Source organism: Megascapheus bottae, chromosome 27 (assembly GCF_031878675.1).
Source record: "Megascapheus bottae isolate mThoBot1 chromosome 27, mThoBot2.hap1, whole genome shotgun sequence".
Lineage (NCBI taxonomy): Eukaryota > Metazoa > Chordata > Mammalia > Rodentia > Geomyidae > Megascapheus > Megascapheus bottae.
Window position 1 is genome coordinate 2,637,689 of NC_143535.1, and position 21,697 is coordinate 2,659,385.

At 49.4% G+C, this 21,697-nt stretch overlaps 1 protein-coding gene and 1 non-coding gene across 2 annotated transcripts in view; one reads left to right on the forward strand and one right to left on the reverse strand.

The window, feature by feature from the left end:
• The window catches only part of Gramd1b (GRAM domain containing 1B), a 161,320-nt gene extending 140,396 nt beyond the window's left edge, over positions 1–20,924 (reverse strand). The window contains exon 1 of the mRNA XM_090319282.1: positions 20,760–20,924. Coding sequence (XP_090175408.1) covers positions 20,760–20,785 — 26 coding nt within the window. The 5' untranslated portion in view covers positions 20,786–20,924. The remainder of the gene's footprint in view (positions 1–20,759) is intronic.
• LOC150045439 (small nucleolar RNA SNORA11) lies at positions 15,173–15,300 on the forward strand. Its single transcript, XR_016532894.1, has one exon. It is a non-coding gene; the product is annotated as a small nucleolar RNA SNORA11 (small nucleolar RNA).
• Positions 20,925–21,697: the final 773 nt, after the last annotated feature.

Here is a 21,697-nt window from a genome sequence, read left to right on the forward strand (position 1 = left end):
GCCAAATGAGTCCTTTTCTGAGAACCTTCTGGGGACACCCATAGCCAGAGCCATTACTCATGGAGTCAGACTCGTGAATCTCCAGCCCGTGGGTGTTCAGCAGCTTTGCACACTCCACTCGGGAGGCCTCCAAGGGGCCTTCCTCGGCCTCCCTCCTGGAAAGGAACCCAAGCACTAATCACCTCTGCCCAAAGACGCTTATTTGAGGGGCTGGGAATGTGGCTTTGTGGTAGAGTGCTTGCCGAGCATGCATGAACCCCGGTTCGATTCCTCACTACCACATACACAGAAAATGCCGGAAGTGGCACTGTGGCTCAAGTGGTAGAGAGCTCTAGCTTTGAGCATAGAGAGGCTTAGGGACAGAGCCCAGGCCCCAAGTACAGGCCCAGGATTAGCCACCCCCCCAAAAAAATTGCTTATTTGAATCAATTCTCCATCACATAGCATCTGCTGGACACTTAGTCTAGACCCAGCACTGTGACAGGGGGATACATGGAAGGACTGGAGAGTAAACAAGTCCGAAAAGTCCCTGCTCTCCTAAGCCTGACTGCAAGAACAGCAAGAGGAAAGGCTGGGATAATAACCATCACACATAGGAGAAGGAAAAGAGGAGGGAATGGAGGGGCCAGGGCGCTGGGCAGAGACACTGAGGGAGGTCTACAGAAACCAGGGCCGGAGAAGAAAGGCATGCTGGGTACTTTCTACTGGAGAAGGTCTAGGAAAAGATGGGATGATGTCTCGGAAGGGATTTGGCAGTGGGGAGTTAGAGACTGCTGACATCACTCAGGCACAATGGAAGAAAATATATCAGACTCCAAGGAGTCGGGAATTCATGGGCAGTGAGAACTTGGGCAGCTGGTATGTTCTTTTTTTCTATTTTCGGAGCGCGGGGGGTGGTTGTGGGACTTGAAGTCGGAGCCTGGGCACTGTCTCTGAGCTCCTCAGCTCAAGGCGAGCACGCTACCACTTTGAGCTACAGCCCCACTTTCCCTTCTCTGGTGGTTAATTAGAAATAAGAATCCCATGAAAGACTTCTGTGCCCGGCTGCCTTTGAACCGTGATCCTCAGATCTCAGCCTCCTGAGGAGCTAGGGTTACAGGTGAGAGCCACCAGTGGCTAGCTTCTGGGGACCCTTTCTCGTCCCCTAGTCAGGCCCTGTTCAGACAAACAGAGGTTCCCCAGGCTCTGAGATCACGTCTACATCCACTGTGGTTATAACCCCGCCCCCACTTTCCCTATACAATTCCACTCACCCATAAATCTTCTCCTCCTCTCTCCTCTTCTCTCTCTGCATACCCCTAGTAGTTTGCTCTCTCTCCAATAAACTCTTCTCTGCCTAAATGATATGTTGGCCTCCTTTCCCTAAACCAACAACAGTCCCCAGGAGACTCTTACCTCCAATTAACCACTCAAAAGCCAAAAGTAGTGCTGTGGCTCTAGCCCTGAGCAAAAGAGCTCAGGGACCAGCGCCCAGGTCCTGAGCCCCCACAACTGACTGCCCACCTCCAAAAACAAAAAAAAAAAAAGAAAAAAAAGAAAAAGTTTTGTGCTACTTGCATTCAGGGCTGCAGTTTCTTTGGGATCCGAGTCTGCCTGCACCACCGGCTTTCTAATAAAGACAGTGGATTCAGCCTTTCAAGATGTGGCTTCTCTGTATCTTGCGATCAAATCCTATATAACATGATGAGTTCAAGAAAATGTTGGGCATTTTGCCCACGGCTAGGGCTGTCTGCAAAGCTCTGCACACGAGGTGTCTCATCCTGCTATGATGCAGGAAGCTGGTCTTGGGAGAAGCACTATGGCTTCTGGGGCCAGAGATTAGTCCTTTACCTTCCTCTATTTCCTTCCCCCAGGCAGCAGCCCTGCCACCTCTGCAGCTGGCCTGTTGATGCATGGCAACAGCACCTTCTCATACAGGTGTGCATGTCCCATACATGACACACAAACACCAGGTGCATGGTCTCCGGGCATCCTCACAACACAACCATGTTCTAAGCTGATCTGGAGGGTCCATTACCAGTGTCAATGTCATAACCAAAATAATTTAAGGACCAGTGATACTTAATCATAGGCCTTAATATTGTCAGCTGCTCTGAAATCCCCTAAAGAAATAAATCCTGGATTGGACTGACTGAAGGAAATGCACCAGATCTGAAGTTACAATGAGGTCCAAGTTCAAAGCTCTCCCCACTTCCGGCCTTGAAAGGGAAGCCAGCCATCTTTCGGTGATGGTGCACACTGAGATAATTTGAAGTATTGGTTTGCTTCTCAGAAAAGTAGAGAAAGAAATGATCCTTCTCACAGCTGCTGCCTCTCAGGCACCCTCTGCCTCCCCTCTCCCTATTGGTGTCATTCATTTATTCTGGGAAGGTGAAATGGCCAAAGTTTTACTCTTACTGTGTGGTTTCTGACACAGACTGGACGCCAGCAGTGCAGGTGGGAACTGGAAGAGGCTGCGCTGGGCCCACCCGTCCACGACACCAGCAGTCGGGCTCCTGCCCATGGTCATCCCAGACTGCCGAACCCTGGCTGTGTGAAATCAGCCCAGGCACTGCTCACTCCTCCCCGGAGCCCAGGTGAGCTTCACCTGCCTCAGAGCTGAGCTTCTGAGGCAGTCCACAGAGCTTGAGGACAGCTCTTGCCAGGTAAGGGCTGTCTGATCTCAAGGAAGAACCGTACCTACCGTAGACCTCAGCTCACATATCCATCCCTGGATTTGCCAGACCTGGGGCTTGAACTCAGGGCCTGGGCACTGTCCCTGATCTCCTTTTGCTCAAGGCTAGTGTTTAATTTCTTGAACCACTTCTGCCTTTTTCTGAGTAGTTTATTGATAGTAAGAGTCTCATGGACTTTTCTCCCAGGCTGGCTACAAACCATGATCCTCAATTCTCGGCCTTTGGATTAGCTATGATGACAGTTCTCACTGGATTTGCCCTTTAGGCTTCTGGAAGGTCAATGACCACTAAGGAGTTACCAAAAACCTTCTTCTCAAACAACCCATCATTTCCAAAACCTCCTGTTGCGGGGACGAGGTAACTAGAAACCAGCAAGGTGACCTCGGGAGGGCCTCTCCTTCTCTGCCACAAGACAAGATAGCGGTGCTGGTCTGGTATGCAAGTCTCCCAGCCAGGACAGGCGTCATGACACAATGGGAGAAACTTGGCTGAGCTTCCCCTTTCCAGCCAAACAACAGGTGTGGGGCTTGGGGAAATGGCAGCATCCAACGTGCAGTTCTGACTACCAGTGTCACAGGCCTCCGGTCAGCTCAGACATAGGACACAGATTCTGGGGCTCCAGAAACTCATCAAGGAGCTTCCTAGGGAAAGACTGGAGAGGGAGAGGGGAGAGGAGTCAGTGAGGCATGCCCAGAGCCTCAAAAATGAGCAAAGCTCATACATCTCACCCTGGGTTTGAGTCCCATACCTCTGGCCAGGGTTCCCATGGAAACCTCACACGTTTCTTCTAGAAGAGGAGGAAGACATTCAAAATACGAAGCATCTGAAGTAGGTATGAATTTGCGCCAGGGAAGACAAGCCAAGAACAGAAGAGGACACTCACGTAGGGAAAATCAGGGAGGATCCGTAACTAGACAGGACTTGTGAGCAGCAGACTGACTTCAGTCACGAGGGCAGGGGAGCAGGGCCATATAGCACACTGAGCTGCACTGACAAGGGGCCTCCCGACAGGACCTCAGGCCAAGGGAGATGGAGGAGGAAGGAAGGGGGCAGTGGGCAGACCGCAGAGCTGGTGAAGGGGAGCAGGGGAAGGGGAAGGAAAGGGACAACGAAAAGGAAAGGAGAAGGAATCAACATCAGCAATAAAGAACCACAACTCTATAATAACAAGGTCAATAACATTTAAACAGGCAGAAGGTCACTTCTCCAAAGAGGACACACACATGTCCAGTAAGCATATGGGTGCATATTTAATATAATCACAAGGGGAACACAAATAATCCCAAGAGGTTAGACCCCCCGGCTCATTGGGTCTCTTCCAAGGCAGTGATACTCTACATGTGTTTCCTGTGTCGGCTTCTAGCCTTGCCAACACTGCGAGCTGTAGTCAATGTATGTCTTGGAGAAATTCCTAAAATGCAGCCAATACCTTTTCCTAATTCCATCTCTATAACCTAATATCCTGTCCAGGATCCTTCCTGTCCCCTTCCCGATTCTTGTCTACATCTTCCCTTGTTCCTCTTAGGACCAGACAGAGCTAATCCTTCATCATACACCCACAGCCCTCACTGAAACTGGAGTATGTGAGACGCCTTTGAAGAAGGAAGAGTGATAGAGACTGAGCCCAGGGGCTTTGTGCCTGCTGTGTTTTGATGACAAATCTCGATTACGCCCTCGCTCTGGGACATACCCAGATGTTCTCAGAATTGACAGAACCGAGGCCATGTGACTTGCCCCCTAACGCCTCAACCTGACTGCAGTCTTTCTGCTCGACACTGAATGCTTACCACATCTTCATTGCATTTTCCTGCTTTACTGGTAAATGGCCAATACCAGACCAAGATAGACTTTGTCTCTGCTATAACCCCAGGGAGGCACTCGGTGGATAGCGATTGAATAAATAATTTTTCTTACCCTTCCCCCATAGGTTCCAGACTCATTGAAATTATCTTCATCAAAGATCGGCTTAAGGCTAAACTTTAGCTGGGTGCCTGTAATCCTAGCAACTCAGGAGACTTTAGGTCTATTGGTCAAGGTTCGAAGCCAGCCCAGACAGAAAGGTCTGTGAGACTCTTATCTCCAATTAACCACCAAAAAGCTGGAAGTGATGCTGTGGCTCAAATAATAGAACACCAGCTTTGAGCAAAACGGCTCAGGGGCAGCACCCCACCCCTGACTTCAAGCCTCAGAAGCAGCACACACACACACACACACACACACACACACACACACACACACACGCACACGCACACACACTCACACACTCTCACACACATACACACACACACACACACACACACACACACACACACACACACACACACAGAGCTCTATACCAATTATCAAGTCTAATGCTCTGACCACTAAAGCAGCCCATGGGCCCTTGGTCTTATGTCTTTTTATTTATTTATTTAATTTTTTTTTCTGCCAGTTCTGGGGCTTGAATTCAGGGCCTAAACACTGTCCTTGGGCTTTCTCAAGGCTACAGCTCCACAACTTGAGCCACGGCACTACTTCCAGCTTTTTCTATGTATATGGTACCGAGGAACTGAACCTGGATCTTCGTGCATGCTAGGCAAGCACTCTGCCACTAGGCCACACTCCCGGCCCCTGGTCTTGTATCTTGTAGGAGAGGGAATACATCTATTCTACGGGTGGAGGGAATACAGAACGAATACTTCGAGCTGACCACATGCTAAGCACTCTTCTGTTTTCAGGCTGGAGTGTGTGGCGACACGTAGCGTGTAGCCACTTCACGCAGGAGCCAGCAGTCTTGGAAGGGAATCCATTTCATTCAAGCTCAGTATGTTTCACTGACCTTTCTTCAGGCTTTTTCTTCAGATTCCTAGTTCGAAGCCTTCCATACAGAGAGTAACAGAGCACTACATCATCTCCAATTATTCTGGATGTGATTTGGAAGCAGAGGGCAGAAAACACGTCCACAGGTTTGTCTCTTTGTCTCTGTGGGTGTATAATCAAAGCTACATCATAAGGGTGAGCCACCCATGGTCTTAATGGCTCCCTTCCTGGCCTCCTCTCTGTGCTTCAACATCCTGTTATAAAGCAATCCCCTTCTCTGTCTTAAAAAATCCTATTGTTATAATTAAGCTGTTTACAGAGGGGTTATCATTTCATAAGTATATTTCTATTTTGACAATGCCACCCCCTTCCTTCACTTTCCCTTAGTTTCTCTTCCATCCCTACCCACAAGTAACAAAGTTCATTTTCCCCGAAGTGTCTACTGAATACCATGACTGCATGTATTTGCCTTTTCTCCCTCCATTTCTGGGGAGGGGGCGGGGAGGAGGCCTTTGCTCCACTCTCAAAGGACAGCAGAAGTAAAACCAAAGCAACAACAACAAAACCTCAAAATAAAACCAAACAACATCTCCACCGCCTTCACCACCACCACCACCGAAACCTCTCCGCGGTGCTGTCTGCTGGGATGCATTTCCCCTACCTCTCTTGATGGCCTTCTTGCTGAAGTGTGTTACCTGTGCAAAACTCTGGACTGACTGGCCCCTCCAGGGAGCAACTCCTTTCTCCTGCACCCAGCACACACTCTGCTCTCTTCGTGCCAATGCTTTGTCTACCAGGGACACCTAAGCATCTCAACAGACTCCTCGCACGAGTGAGAGGAGAGCTGGAGAAACTCTGGCAGCATCTGCTTTCAGACATTCATCTGTGGGCTTTTATAGCAGTTCTCACCGAGTGCAAGGGGTACAGACAAGACATAAGTCAGCATCAAGGAACTGCAGCAGCGCTGCTATTGGACGTATGGGTAGGACTGTCAGAGGAATTCAACAGCTCAACATCGGAGTGTTTGATGGGAGTAGTGTTTTGCTTGTCAAGGTATATACTTTTGTGAATATCTCGGGAAAGGAGGAATGGCTAGGAGGGGGAAAGATAATGCCAATTTAGTGTAGGTAGAACTCTATGTGCCGGGCTGGGAGCGTGGCTTAGTGGCAGAATGTTTGCATAGCATGCCTGAAGCCTTGAGTTCAATTCCTCCGTACCACATATGCAGAAAAAGCTGGAAGTGATGTTGTGGTTCAAGTGGTAGAGCACTAGCCTTGAGGAAAGCCCAAGGACAGTGCTCAGGTCTTGAGTTCAAGCCCCAGGCTGACAAAAAGAAAACTCTACGTGCTTTTTTGTCAGTCTGACTTAGTCAACTAACAACTATTGAGAGTCCCAAATGCCATGGCAATTCTATGACACAACTTAAAAGGCAGGATGAGCAGGAGCAGTGATCTAAACACCGTCCTGTGGGAGGAAAGGGTTGAAACTCAAAGAACCTGACCCAAGTATTACCCACTACCCCTACTCCAACCAAGTCCCTATTCCTTGACCTGAGTCAGACAAAAAGGCGAGAGAGGGAGAGAGGGAGAGAGAGAGAGAGAGAGAGAGAGAGAGAGAGAGAGAGAGAGAGAGAGAGAGAGAGAGAGAGAGAGAGCACACAAATTATACCCATGTTTGCAAGTGAGAGAAATTGCCTTGCTATTTAGGGACAGGTGGAACTAAACTGGTCCATAGCCTATGCGAGCTTCTCAAGTTGTGCAGGCTATTCCTTATTGTTTCATTAGAACACACACGTTATAGCAGCACGACTCAAGGCCTTCCTGATCCTGTATCAAAAAGAATTTATATTAGCAATAAAAAAGAGTAGTATGCATGCTCTTATTAAGATGTATTTTATGAGTTCTAGTCCAGCAAGTAAATCAGGATACAAAATGGGAAGTGCAGTCTGATTAGAAGCATGCAAATAAGAGAACTCTTATCATTGGGTAAGATTGTGTGGTTGTATTAATAGGAAATGATTGGGTTAATGGTTTATCTTTCAGAAGCGTTCCAGCCATACTGACTTTTGCCCTGTTTTTCTTTCTTTCAAATTTAGATCCAAATCAGTAAGACTGATTTGAAATGCTGCCGTCTTTCCTTGAGGCATGTTGGCCAGGGACTAGAAGGAGACCAAGAGGATGCTCCAGAAGATGCATGTGTGTCTGTGAAGGATGTGCGTACACCGGGTGGACCAGGCCACTCTGAGAAACACCAAGAGCCACTAAAACCCACTTCACAGGCCACTTGTAACCCAAGGTTAGGGTTGTTGCTATTCAACTGTCTCAAGCCACGAGCCCTTTCCCTGTGGTCTCTTACACTGCTTTTCAATGGTTTCCTAGAGAACATAAGCTACCGGTGGACGAGCCTGGCTCTCACGCTTCCGCCACCTCCCAAACTCCACCTTAGCCTCCAGCATTCTAGCGCTCGCATCATTCTAACACGGCAACAAAAACTGGCTGAAGCCCAGCAAGGCAGGTGAACAGATCACAGAAGGTTCACTTACAAAACAGCACGTCAACCTGGCGATGGAGCTGTCATCTAGCAGCTCTTCAGGAACGAAGGCCTCGTGGTCCTCACACCACTCTGGCGCTAATGGCACCCAAGGCCCCCGCCTCGTGTGAAGTGATAGTGAAGAGACCTGCTCACTGCGTTCGCTCTGATCGCCCATAGCCCTTGGCTCTCTTGACTTCCTGGAGCAGGACGTTAGTTATCAGGAAGCAGTCCAGTCTCTCCGAGACTCCTGGACAGAGAAACTCCTCTGGCACATGCTGCTGGTTCGCTGGCTCAGCACTCATTTCATGTACTCTTTCTTCTTGCCTTCTCCTGCTATGAGAGCCGGAAAGAATGGTGTGTTCCTGCGTCCTCTGCGATCCACGACGGCCAAAAAGACATCAAGAAAGGTACACTAGGGAGATTCTGGTTTTTCTCCTGAGACCACAGATCACGGCCAGCGAGGATGGGGATTAGAACCACAAAGCAAGGCCACCCTCAAACTGCACTGTCTGCTACCTGCGCCAGGTCTGAAGCCACAGTTCCTAGAGGGATTATGTGGAAAGCACCCCGCATTTGCTTAAGCTAAAGCTGGCTGGGTAGTCAGTGAGTGGAAGCCAAAGACATTCATTCCTACCTGAATCACTCTCTTGAATCATTCATTTGTAAGCAGAGTAGATAGATGTGATCATATCACCCTGTTTAAATTCCTCAACGGCTCCAGTTCTAGGGACCTTGGTTCCAATAGAAGATAAACTTCTGGAATGCCTTTCATCCCTTTACTTCCTTTGCTAGGGTTCTGAAATAACACTTTCTGTACTTTGCCTGTGTCTTTGTGAATGCCGTTTTCTCTACCGAGGATGTTCTGCCTACTTTCTTTGTCTTCCCTTGCCTATACTCCAAACTATAAACATGTACCTTCATCTCCGCTAAGAATTTTCCCATACTCCAGGTAGGGCTGCACGCTCCTTTTCTGAGTAACTCTAACCCCTGGACATGCTTCCCTGTGCACAAATCATGTCAGAGGTTGTGTGTCTGCTTAGGATCTGACTTCTTTCCTACAGAGTATCTTTCTCTCAAGAAAGGGCCTGCATTTGTATTCTCACGTAGAGACCTAAGAGCTATCACAGTACATAACTATTGAAATAAATGTGTGTGTTCTCTCTCTCTCTCTCTCTCTCTCTCTCTCTCTCTCTCTCTCTCTCTCTCTCTCTCTCTCTTTCTCTGGTGGATGGATCTCTCTGTCAAATATCTATTTACCCTTCTTTTTTTTGGTCAGAGGAAAAAACAAGCTTCAGTAACTGAAAATTCCCAAGTCATGTAGAGCTAGAGAAAAACAGCCCAATAGAGAGAAATTTCTTTAAAACATGGCTTACAGCAAACTCACCTGTGTGAGGAAAGGATGGCGCCAACTTCCACGTTAACTGATAACCAGTCCTATGCAGCCACCACCCGGTGGCAGATGGAAGGAGGAGGATTTGAAACACTGGGTAAGGACAGAGGGCAGAATAAGGGATATGCAGAGATGATATCTGTGTCCCTGGAACTACACATTTAAAAAAAAAATCTTCTCAACCAACTATCATTTGCATATCAAAGAATTAACTATCATTTGTGTATCAAAGAATTAAATAGCAACAAGTCTGAGCATGGTGGTGCACAACTATAATCCCAGCACTCTGGAGACTAGACTACATACAACACCCTGTCCAGAACTAACTAACTAACTAAATGAATAAAGTCAGGGGACATGATGGGAGGGATACCATTGAGCAGGATGCATTGTATTTACCAACTGATATGCTTGTGAAGAGAATTAGTCAGACGAGGCTCGTGCTGTTTCTTAGGAAGGTATCATTTCCACAAAGGGTTGCAATGCCAAAGTCAAATGGTTCTTTTATTGAAGCTGCAGCTACTTGCTCCACAGACCGCCGGGGAAGATGGATGCCGTCACACCCTGTATGAGTGGTAGTGCCCCAGCAATGGGCTCTGATAATGTCTCTCCTGCCTAAGCCATCTCATGACCCGAGCACTCAGCCAGAGCACATTAGCCCGTACCGTGAGGTCGACCCAGACACCAAAGGTGAGTGGTTATATGACTTCCCAATAATTTAACCAAAGGTAGACCAGTCTGTTAGGAAAATACAACTTGCAGGCTATGGGGGTCTGTGGGACTGTGATCTCAAGGGTATCAAGACTGTTTTTAACTTGCCCTTCCTGCAAAAGATGTCAGCTAGACTGTTCTTGGACTTTTATTCCAAAGATAGTCCATCTGTGGTTAGACATGGCTGGGCCTTAATGGTTCCCTTTGTTTGAGAGGTGGTTCCTTGAAAGGCTGGGCTGTGGTTTCAGTTAAAGGTTGAGCAGAGCTCTTGGCATACGATGAGAGACAAAATGTCTAGAAGTAGTAGAGTGGTGATAGTTTTGTATTACCATTTTCTGTCTCCAAGATGCCATAGCAAAATGGCCTAGCTTGCAAGGAAAGCTAGACTCGGTTTGACTGAGGCAGGGGAAAAACTGGACAGACAAAACACAAATATCACTTGATGAGTTATTTTAGGACAGACCAAAACACTAGCACAGATAACAGAGAGACAATCCAGACTATAAACACGCCATGTATAACATTTTGGAAGCAGTTAGTAGCAGTGGAGCAGGCCAGAAAAACAGTCACAGCATCAATCCCCGTGTGACACATCAGAACCCACCACGAGGCATCTCCCTTCCCCCCCAGCACGGCTGAGAGCATATCAGTAAAGCTATTAACATGGATACGTCCACCGCGCTTCACTGTAGTTTGTCCAGAAGGAATTCTCCCTGGGGAGAGCAAAGTCAGAGGCAAAACAGCCAGCCAATTCTCCATGGTGGTCCAGAACAACCATCCCCATTCCATACAGCTCAACTTACAGACACGTCTTCCACCTCTGGCAAAGGGAGACTATATGGTTTCGTGGAGAGTTCTGTCATGCAATTTATTAAGTTATGTTTTATGAAGAGAGCGGCAGAAGGTCAGGAAGACCTTCATTTTCCTATGAGCAGTTTAATTGACTTGCAGGTGTGCTCTTGTCCACGGCAAGCCATTTGCCCCTACTATGTATCTAGGAGGGGGATCGCTTCCTTCCTAAGCGTATTTTGTCCGGGGCCGGGTGCTTTGGGACTGTTTCTTTAGCAGCCAGCATGTGTCCCATCAACCTGACTAACAAAGCCCCAAGCAGCGACTTGGAGAGCCCTCACTTCTGGAAAGGGAAGCCAGAGCCATGTGAGCACGGACTCAGACTCTTCCGCTGTACACCACAGAGGCTCTGCCATTCCCAAGCAGGCCAGAGCTGAGGAACAGTGTGCCATCCGTTGGGAAAGTCTAAGCCTGTAGTATCAGAATTCACCTAAATCTTCAGTCTTCCAGCTCTAAGACCAGGCAAGGGCTATGGCTGTTCTCCATGAGTCTAGCTATTCTGCTGTGTAAGAGATCAAGAATGCTTTAGACAAAGCCAGCTCCCAATGATCAACACAAATCTCTGTCTCTTAACAAAGAGAAATGTGATAAAATAATTAAGAGAATACTGGTAGTATGGTTCAAGTTGAAGAGCTCCTGTCTTGTGTAAAAAGGCTAAGGGACAGCGCCCAGGCCCTGAGTTTAAGACCTCCTATCAAACAACACCCACACACACACACACACACACACACACACACGAGTATGCCTGTAGGACAACCTGAGGGCAGAGTATTTTTCCTGGTGCCCAAGCAGTCACCTCAGTGGGAACACCGATCCCACCACCTCACAACCAGACCTGCACAGACAGCATGAAATCCTGTGTCAGGAGATGGGTGCCAGGCCCAAGTTGATTCCCAGACAGACTAACAGACTTGAATACTGACTTCTCTTTCCTGAGCCTCATTTTCTTCATCTATAAAAGGTTAAAGAAGGCAATTCTGGGATCCTAAATAACCAGAGACCGACAAAGCAATATACAAAGAGCCACCAAGAGCCAGACTTCTAGTATTTCTTGTCCAGAGTCTCATGTAAGACAAGTAATGAGGGAGTCACGTGACCCTCTACCAGCCTGCATCCCAGGGAATTGAGCTGGATGTCTCCACAGAAGTCTGGGTAATCACATTTAGTTCTGTGAAAATAGCGCTAAGAAACCAGAACCACCCAGAAAGATAGCAGACTGACACAGAAGGGACATTTCAAAGCCCTGCTGCTCTGTGAACAAATGAACAGGCAGCTAAAACACGGGTGGGGAGGGCCAGGCACTGGGCTTATGCCTGTGATCCTTGTGACTCAAGAGGCTGAGATCTGAGGACTGCAGTTAAAAGCCAACCTCAGGCAGACAAATTCATGAGACTCTTGCCTCCAATTAGTCAGCCAAAAGCTGGAAGTGGAGGTGTGGCTTCGGTGGTAGAGCGCCAGCCTTGAGTGATAAAGTTAAGCAAGAGTGTAAGGCCCTGAGTTCAAGCTCTAGGATGAACACCAAACCAAAACACATCTGAGGTTTAACACCCGCCTGCCTGTTCCCCTACTCCATCCTCAGAACTCTTTAGATGGCCTCAGTGGTTCACAGACACGCAGAGACCTGTTCTCTTCCACTCGTTGTATGTGGAACAGAGACAGGATGTGGTACCAAGCTACCATTATAACGACCTAGTGACCTGGGACTCAGGGAGGAGCTGGGGGCTGGACCTGGGGTGAATCCAGGGAAGGACGGACACACAGAAAACTCCAACGCCTGGGTCAGACAGGTGGACTTGCACCGGACAACAGGAAGAGCCTTTGTCTGCTAACAGTTGCTCCTACGCTGGCTTCTGGTGGCCATGCCTGTAAAAGAGCATGTGGCTGAAGGGTGTCTCACCCCTCACCACATACCAGGCTGGATGAAAAGGGAAACCGTTATCTTACTTGGCTGGATGGAGGTGCCTAGGAAACCCGCTTCGTGAACCTGACGTTTCGTGATATGAGACACAGCAACTGTTCTCGGGGAGTGGCAAATGTAAGGGTTATGACATAAGATAAAATAAAAATAATACGACCCAGGAACAAAAAGAATTCTGTGGCTTAGATCTTCCAAAAACCTACAGGTAGGAAACGCATGCAACAACATGTTTTAGAAATGCCTCAAAATACCAGTTAACCAGCCTCTCTCCCTGTCTTTCACCTAAAAGGGCTGGATGGCTGGTGAGACGCCCTCCAGAGCACTGGCTCCACATAGCTTACCTTGGAACAGCGCAACACACGCAGGGATGAGCCAGCATTGACCCATACAGCCTCTTATTTCTTTCATTTTTTTTTTTGCCAGTCCTGAGGCTTGAACTCTGTCCCTGAGTTTCTTTCCCTCAAGGCTACTGAGCCACAACGCCACCTCTGGCTTTTTTTTTTTTTCTTATGTGGTACTGAGGAATCAATCCCATGTGCTAGGCAAGCACCCTACCACTAAGCCAAATTCCCAGCCCCAATCCTGTATTTCTAATACCAACCTAGCTTCTTACTTAACAAATATTTGTTGAAAGAATAGGAGAATACAGTACTAAAAAGAAATGACAGGAAGCAGGGCGCAGTGACTCATGCTTATAATCCCAGCTACTCTGGAGGCTGATATCTGAGGATCAAGGTTCAAAGCCAGCCCAGACACAAAAGGACCTGAGACTCTTATCTCCAATTAACCTCTAGAAAACAGGCAGTGGGGCCTGGCTCAAGGGCAGGGTGGTAGACTTGAGCTGAAGAGCTCAGGGACAGTGCCCAGGCCCAGAGTTCAAACCCCATAACCTCCCTCCCCCTCACACAAAATGACAGGAATAAGGAATAGAACAAAAAAGAATTGGGATAAGGACACCTTACATCCTGTGCACAATTGGTGGAGATGAGTACTCCAGCACAAAAGAAGAAAGGAAGATAAGAGCCCTTCCCAGTGCTCTGAAAACCCTTGATTCCCATCCATTAACTTGTTTCTGTCCTTTGCTCCCAGGAACAAATCCCATAGACAGTCTAAATGTCTGTGTCCTCCTGACTCAGGCTTGTTTGTAAAATCTTTTATCCTCTCCCAAGACCAAGTGCTCAAACTTGATCCCCAGTGCTGCCATTCTGATGCAGGTACACAAGCTAGCCAAAAGGCTGAACAGCTCCCATTTTAATGTGACTGTTACTAAGAGTTAGCAGATCAAAGAGAAGAGTCAAAACTCAGTCCTAGTATGATGTAGGCAGGTCTGTAGGATGTCTGAAGAAACATCAAATTTGGGGAGAAAGAAAAGGAATAGGTAAAAGTATTTTTAACTCTGTTTGACTTGTTCTCTAGCCTTATCAACTGTTAAACCAAGGCTCTAAGGAAATAACCCTACTCATTCATTCCTGCTTTTTGACAAGCCAAAATAAATCATTCAGCTTGGGTTGGACTCACTGCTAAATAAAGCCATCGGCGCACTCTTATTTCCTGGATTTGGACTTTCTCAGACAGGTACCAGGAAGCTAATGCTTACCAGGGTGGGGTATGAGTGGGGGAGGGGCCTTCCCAGGCCTGATTCACATGCTCTATTACTTGTTGCCAAGGGAGTTCCAAATGGAGGGAATGGCCTCAGCCAAGATGAAGAAAGGCCTCAGAAAGCAGGCTTACCGAAAGGTGACTCCTGCGGGACCTGCATGCACTCTCTTGGAAGTGATGATCTCCCTTACATTGTGCTACAAATCCTTTGCCTTAAAGAACTTAATTTAGGGCTGGGAATGTGGCCTAATGGTAGACTGCTTGCCTAGCATGCTTGAAGCCCTGCATTCGAGTCTTTAGTTTCACATATGTAGTAAAAGCCGGAAGTGGTGCTATGGCTCAAGTAGTGGAGTGCTAGCCTTGAGCAAAAGAAGCTCAAGGACAGTGCTCAGGCCCTGAGTTCAAGTCCTCAGACTGGCCAAAACAAAAAACAACAAAAAACACAAAAAACCTTGACTGTGGGTGCTGGTAATTCACATCTGTAATCCTAGCTCCTAAGGAAGCTGAAATCTGAAGCCAACAGGGCAGGAAAGTCTATAAGAAAGAGTCTTCTCTCTATCCTTCAACTTCCAAAAAGACAAAAATGTAGCTGTGGCTAAAGTGGTACAGCTCTAGCCATGAATAAAAAAGCAAACAGAGAGCAAAAAGCCTCTGGTCCAAGCCTCAATATTGACACAAAATAAATTAAAATAAGAAAGAGGGGTACACTTAGAGCAGGGGTGCCAGAGAACGGCTCTTCAGTTTATGACATACCCAATAGCAGTTTGTGGTCTACTATGAGGAAGAAAACAAATGTGTGGCTTCCTATGAATAAATGCCCTACCTGTGTGTGTGTGTGTGTGTGTGTGTGTGTGTGTGTGTGTGAGAGAGAGAGAGAGAGAGAGAGAGAGAGAGAGAGAGAGAGAGAGAGAGAGAGAGAGAAGGAGGGCAGTGGGTCTCAAGGAAATGGATAGTCTTTCTCTCTATTCTAAATGCCTTAAATGAGGTTTACAGAGGTCTTCATATTTTAGGAAATCCCTTTGTGTATCAAGTACAAGCGCGGGCACGGTACCCCCCCCCAGACCAGAGAACCATAATGACAGATGGTGAGAAAGGATGGCAAGAAAATGGGGAAAGTGCCATCTACAAGGAACGCATAACGTAGAAAATCAACATGCTTAGAATCAGGACATTGGTTTTAGTCCTGGATCGAGCACTCACTGCTTGCAGACATCTTGTCTCGGTGCCATAGTTTCTGAGACTTTAAAATATGAATAGCAATCATTTATTCCGCCTGCGACCTCTACCATGGGCAACTCATGGTATATGTGAGAGCTCAGCAACATAGAGTGAACACCCCCAAACTTCCTGAGTACTAACCTGACGTCCTCAGTGGGGGATTCTAAGTCTGATTTGCCATGGCAGGTCACAGTCAAGTACAGGCACATTTAAAATACTGTATAGAGTATCTATAAGCTGAGCTCCAGAGGCTCACAGGTGTGAGCCTGTAATCCTAGCTACTCAAGAGGAAGAGATCTGAGGATCATGGTTTGAAGCCAGCCCAGGCAGGAAACTACTCAGAAAAAGCTGGAAGTGGTGCTGTGGCTCAAGTGGAAGAGTGCCAGCCTTGAGCATAGAGAAGCTCAGGGACACAGCCTTTCTCACTATCTCATCTAGCTACCATACCAGTCAAAACAGCATTTAAAATGAATAGAGGGGGAACTGCCTAAGCCTTTAGTAGATAAGAAAAGGGAGCCCTTAAAGATCCTATGAGTGGCAAGCCTTTGGAAGAATCTTACACCTACCTCATCAGTCTTGCCTGACAATGGGCCCATGCAACAGGCATTCTTGGTTCTACACAGCAGGGTGTGTGTTTAACTATAGCTAGAGCTTTGAGGATTTTAGGGAATAAGTCCAAATCTAAACCAATTAACTATCATCTACTTTGTACCATACATGAGATGTACGTCAGTCTCATTACAGTTGCTTAAGCACTGTTGCACCAACAGAGATGAGTTTGCCAGCCAGATCCACAAACTGGATCCATCCAATGGAGAGGACTTGGATTCTGCTTCCCTATAGGCCAGCTCCAGCCAATGAGAATCCTTTAGTCCACTGATGCAATCTCCAAGAATGATTCCAAGGCTGAAAGGGGGAAGGAGGGGTGGGGGAACGACACAGAGAGAGACAGAGAGAGTCAGATAGAGACAGAAAGATAGACGGGGGGGGGGGGGGGGGGGGGGGAGGAAAAGGAGGAGGAGGAGGAGGAGGAGGAGGAGGAGGAGGAAATGCTAAGCTTCTTGGATTCATTTCACTGGAGCTCTTCCTGCCAATGTAGCTCTGGCCCACCATCAACAATACAATTCTTCAAGGATGGCTCTGTGCTGGCCAGGCAGTCCTCTCAGGGAAGCCTTCTTAGTTGATTAAATAGAATATTATGCAAAATATTCAAGCCACCCAACACTGGCTGTGTGGGTGTTCTAGATAAAAAAAAATCTTTAAAAAAAAAAGCCACCATCCCAGGGTCATTTGTTTAATCCTGCAAAATGTAAAAATAGAACGCGCCGCAGTAAGGGGCTGGGGCTTGACAGCTTTGACACGAAGCTTCCCTAGCACACAGCCAGGCTGCTCCATGGGCTCTGGGCTCCTCCATCTGCCGGGGAGGAAAGGCGGACAGGGAGGATCTGAGAGCCGGGGGCTGCTCCTTTTCTCCTCTGCCACGGCCTCCTCTGGCCCTTCTCTGCACCCCTGCCTTGAAGATGCTCTCTGTGTCTTCCTCTTCCCCTATCTGTCTTTTCTCCTCCCGGGCTTCATGCTCTCTCCTCCAACCTGCCCTCTCCCCTTCATCATGTCTGTGTGTCATTTCTCATTTTCTTCTTCCCAGAGACCGGTTCTCTCATCTGTTGACATCCTCACCTTCTCTCCCACCCCCTGGTTCTCACCAAGTCTTCTAAGAATTGCTTTCCCTCACCTGTCCTCCCATCCCCCCCACCCCACCCCGGGTTCCACACAAGGTATCTGAAAAGGTGGCACTTGAGAGATGAATTCGATGGAGCGGCAGATGAGTTGTAGGAGCTGTCTCTTTTTTCCTACCCCCTCCTCTAGCTAAATATGTTTAGTATTCAGTGAGCTCATAGCTCCTGGTGGGAGGAGAGCAGACAGGTGGTACATCCCTGTGCCTGTATTTCGAACAAATCAATTTTTATTTGTATGAAGGCTTTCTGAAAAAAAATAAATGATCGAGATGCACTCATCAAATTCTTGAGCCTGGAAGTCTACAGCCACCTCCACATTAACCCTGTGGTAAGCCTGGCTCAGGAAGGAATGCTGTCTTTCCCAGCTTCGGATCTGTACCCAAAACCCACCACAGCATGGAGAAAGGGCAGATTCTGCTGCTTTCTCACCTCCGAGGGCTTCAGATCTATCCCACCAGAAAGCTGGAAGTGGAGCTGTGGCTCAACTGGTGTCTCATCGGAGACAAGAGTCTCATGGACTCCCCCCTGCCCCCGCTGGCTTTGAATGGCAATCCTCAGACCTCAGTGCCCTGAGTAGCTAGGATGATAGGTGTGAGCTACTGGCACCTGACTATATTCCTGGCTTTCTAACTGTTTTGACTCTCCTGACAAGTATTACTCCATCTATAGAATTCTATTTACACACACACACACACACACACACACACACACACACACACACGGTGATATACACATAAACTAAGATGACCCTCCTAAGAGCCCATTCCTGCTCAGGATCCATTCCCTGAGATGCATGCCTTCCTCTCTATTGTAACAATGTTTCCACCTCTGGCCTCTCCTTAATAATATCTGCTCTTTGCACAGATGTACAATTTAGACCCCAGGAGCTACAAAACTGGTGGGATGCCAGGGCGTGCTTTGGAGCCAGCGCCTTGCGAACACTCAAAAGGAAGGGCATGTGGAATGGAACTGAGACATGCAAGCAGCCCTGGAGCTTTGTGCATAGATGAAATGGAGGCACAGAATGCTTTTATTGGCAATTGAAGAATGATCATGTTTAGGCCGAAAAAGAAATGTGGCCGCTTGCGTAACAATCCACAGGTGCAGAGAGGGAGAGAGGGGAGGAAGAAAGATAAGGCTCTGAGCAAGCAGGAAGACTCAGGAGTCCCCCAAACAACAGCAGAACCCCCACGATAGCAGCCCCACCGCAGGGCCAAGCAGAACAAGATCATCTGTGGCAGAATTGTAAGCACAGTCCAAAAGCACAACCAACTCAAACCTACACACCACCTGTTCAAACCCAGCAGCCGGGAGCTGGACCTGGAGAGGCCTCAGAAGCACAACTGTAGGCCTGGGTGATGGTTCCTGGTGATTCCCCATTGGTCACAAGTCTCCGGGTTGCAGAAGTCACAGCCAGCTCAGGCACAAGTGTGAGGCGCAGAGCCGGAAGGCGATGGGGACGGAGGTGATTTCCTTGCAACCCACAACCTTTCAGTATAGCAAACGCGTCAAAGCTGCGCCCAACAGGTAGCAAAGCCAGAGGTAGACGCTTCGGGAGGACTCCAATGTGGAGTGCTTTGTGACTTGTTTCCAACACTCACGCCGATTCCCAGTCCTGAACCTCCAAATGTGTTCCGGGGAATCACAATCTCTGCTGTCCCTCTGACACCTGGCCTTCTTGAATTGCAATGGCCCCCTAGTGGAGCTCTTGCCCAAGTTGTAGGTAGAGGATGACACATCTAAGCAAGTTACCGGAGAGGGAGCCCAAGGAGGGGGCCTAAGGCAGCACTGGTGACCTTATTAGGCCCCAGGAAAGGAGCCAATTAAGAGTGCTGAGAAGCAGGGAAGGTGGCTCAGATAGGGACATCCAGTATGAGCAAGAAACATAACCTTCAAGTAAGGAACGAAGGTGGGAGGCACAGCTGAATAAAGGGAATAATTGTTAACCTCATCTCCAGAACAAGACTGGATTGCTCACAAAGCAGGCACGCCTATAATATGCTATCTAATCTAAAGGCTGTGCGTGCGCATAAAGCAGGGCTTGAAGAGCGCACCTCCTTTTGACTCTGCCTATTGTACAATGAGCCGCTCTATCAGATATGGAGCCTCTGTATCAGTAGAAATGTAGCGTTTTCAACCTGCTTCCAACATTCAGCTTCCTCCCAAGGAGCCCCTGGGCTCCTCAGTCCTGAACAATTTCTTTGTTTTTGCCTGGAATGGTGGGTTTTTATTTAACATCTGCTGCTATCATGAATTTTTTTTAAATTTTCCACAAGCCCTCAGAAATGATCGCTTCTTTGGTAGGGGTCGGGAATCTAAGGATCTTGCAAGCATATGTGATTGTGTGAAATTCTGGGCAGGGGTAGAGTTCCTCCTTACAATTGCTGTAGTCCACCTGAGATCACAGCCTGGGGTGTGTATTCAAACATCTGTTCCAGTGGCTTCTCGCGTGTGTGTGTGTGTGTAGGGCTTGAACTCCTATTGAGTGGGTGCTGTCCCTGAGCTTTTGTTTTTCCTCAAGGCTGCTGATCTACCATTTGAGCCACAGCTCTACTTCCAGGTTTTGGGGGGGTCTAACTTGAGAGAAGAATCTCATGGACTTTCTTGCCCCAGCCAGCTTCAAATTGGGCTCTCCAGATCCCCGCCTGTTGAGTTGTTAGGATGACACGTGTGAGCCACGAGCAGCTAGCTATGAAACTTCTTGAGGAATGAAGTTTTTCTGCGAATGATGAGGTCGACTAGAGGGTTCGAACAACTGTCTTCTAATGAGGCCTTCTCAGGGCTGGTCCATGTTCTGATTACTTTTCCAGGTACCCACAGACATTCCTAAATGCGGACCAGGAGCTCCTCCGGTTGCTAAACCCAGGAGGAAAGGAGAGGAGGGGACCCGCCTTCTGCCCTAACCCCACTGGCACCTTCAGGGAAGCCTCTGTCAAATCTTGGAATTGCACAATGCCAAGGGGCTGTGCACAAGATGGGGCCCAGAACGTGGAAAGCCAAGGCGCCCTGCTCTAACTTCTGCCACGAAGGTGGGAGGCAGCAGCCAGCATCTCCATGCACAGCCCAGGCCTGGCCTGGCCGCTGCCGTGAGAATGAAGTCCCCCCCCCCCCCCCGCCGGAGGTGATCTCTCCCCGGACACCAGCTCTGCGCCCCTGGCGTCCGACCCCGCAGCCAGGCCACGATCCGTGTTAATAGCTTTACTGTGCCGTCCGGCAACTTGGACTTGGCGCTGAGAGCGTCCGGAGACCGGACGGCACCCCACCCGCCCCCAGCGTCCCCGGGCCTCTCCAGGGGCGCTCCGAGCCGGGTCCGGGCGGTCGGAAGTTCTTACCTGGGTTTGGCTGGAGAGCCGCTCATGGGGACGCAGACCCGGCGCGGCGGCCGGCCGTGCCCCCTGACACCCGCTGCCGGCTCCGGCTCACCGCGTCCCGGGCCTGGCTTCGCCCGGAGCCGAGCACAGCCGCGCCGCGCCGAGCCAGCCCGGTCCGTCCGTCCGTCCCGAGCAGCAGAGGTGGAGCGCGGAGCCCGCGAGCGCGCGGCGGGCGCGGGAGCCCCGCGCAGGGACCGCGCGCCACGGGCCCCGCCGCCGCCCGGGGCAGGGTGCGCAGGGAGGGGAGCAGGGCTCCGCTCTCGGTGCTCCGACTCCCCCGGCTCCGAGGCCAGGTGCCACCGCGCCCGCTCCCGGCTATAAATACCCAGCCCCGCCCGTGCGCCCGCGTCCCGGCGCTGCCTCCGGATCCGCCTCGGCCGCGCCCCGCGCCCCGCTCCTCCCGCTCTGGGGGAGCCCCGCCGCCCCCGGATTCTCCCGGTGTGCCTCGTTCCCACGCCGGCACTGCGGCGGAGCCCAGGGACACAGGACCAGGCAGGAACATCCACACCCCCACCTCTACCCCTCCCCGCTGGGTGCTGGGAGACCAGAACCCAGTGCACGCCAGATTTCCAGGAAGGAAGGGAAAGGGGGCCGGGGGCGAGGGCCCGGATGCCAGGCCGGCCAGCCCCTGTCCACAGGTGACCTGCAGGATCTCGGGACGCCGTGCAGAGATGCTGGCTCTCCAGAGCAGAGGGCACCCACAGGTCACTCCGTTCAAAACCGCAGCCCAGGGAGGTCCACAGGCCGCCCCAGGCGCACACAGCCGGGTAGGAAAGTCTGAAGTGACCACCCCATTCTTCCAGCTCCATCACGGCTCCTACATCTACGAAGAACGCTCTTACCTGGGACAGGCTGCAGTGGCATCCATGCGAGGGACCCCTGTCTCTGGAGCTCCTTCT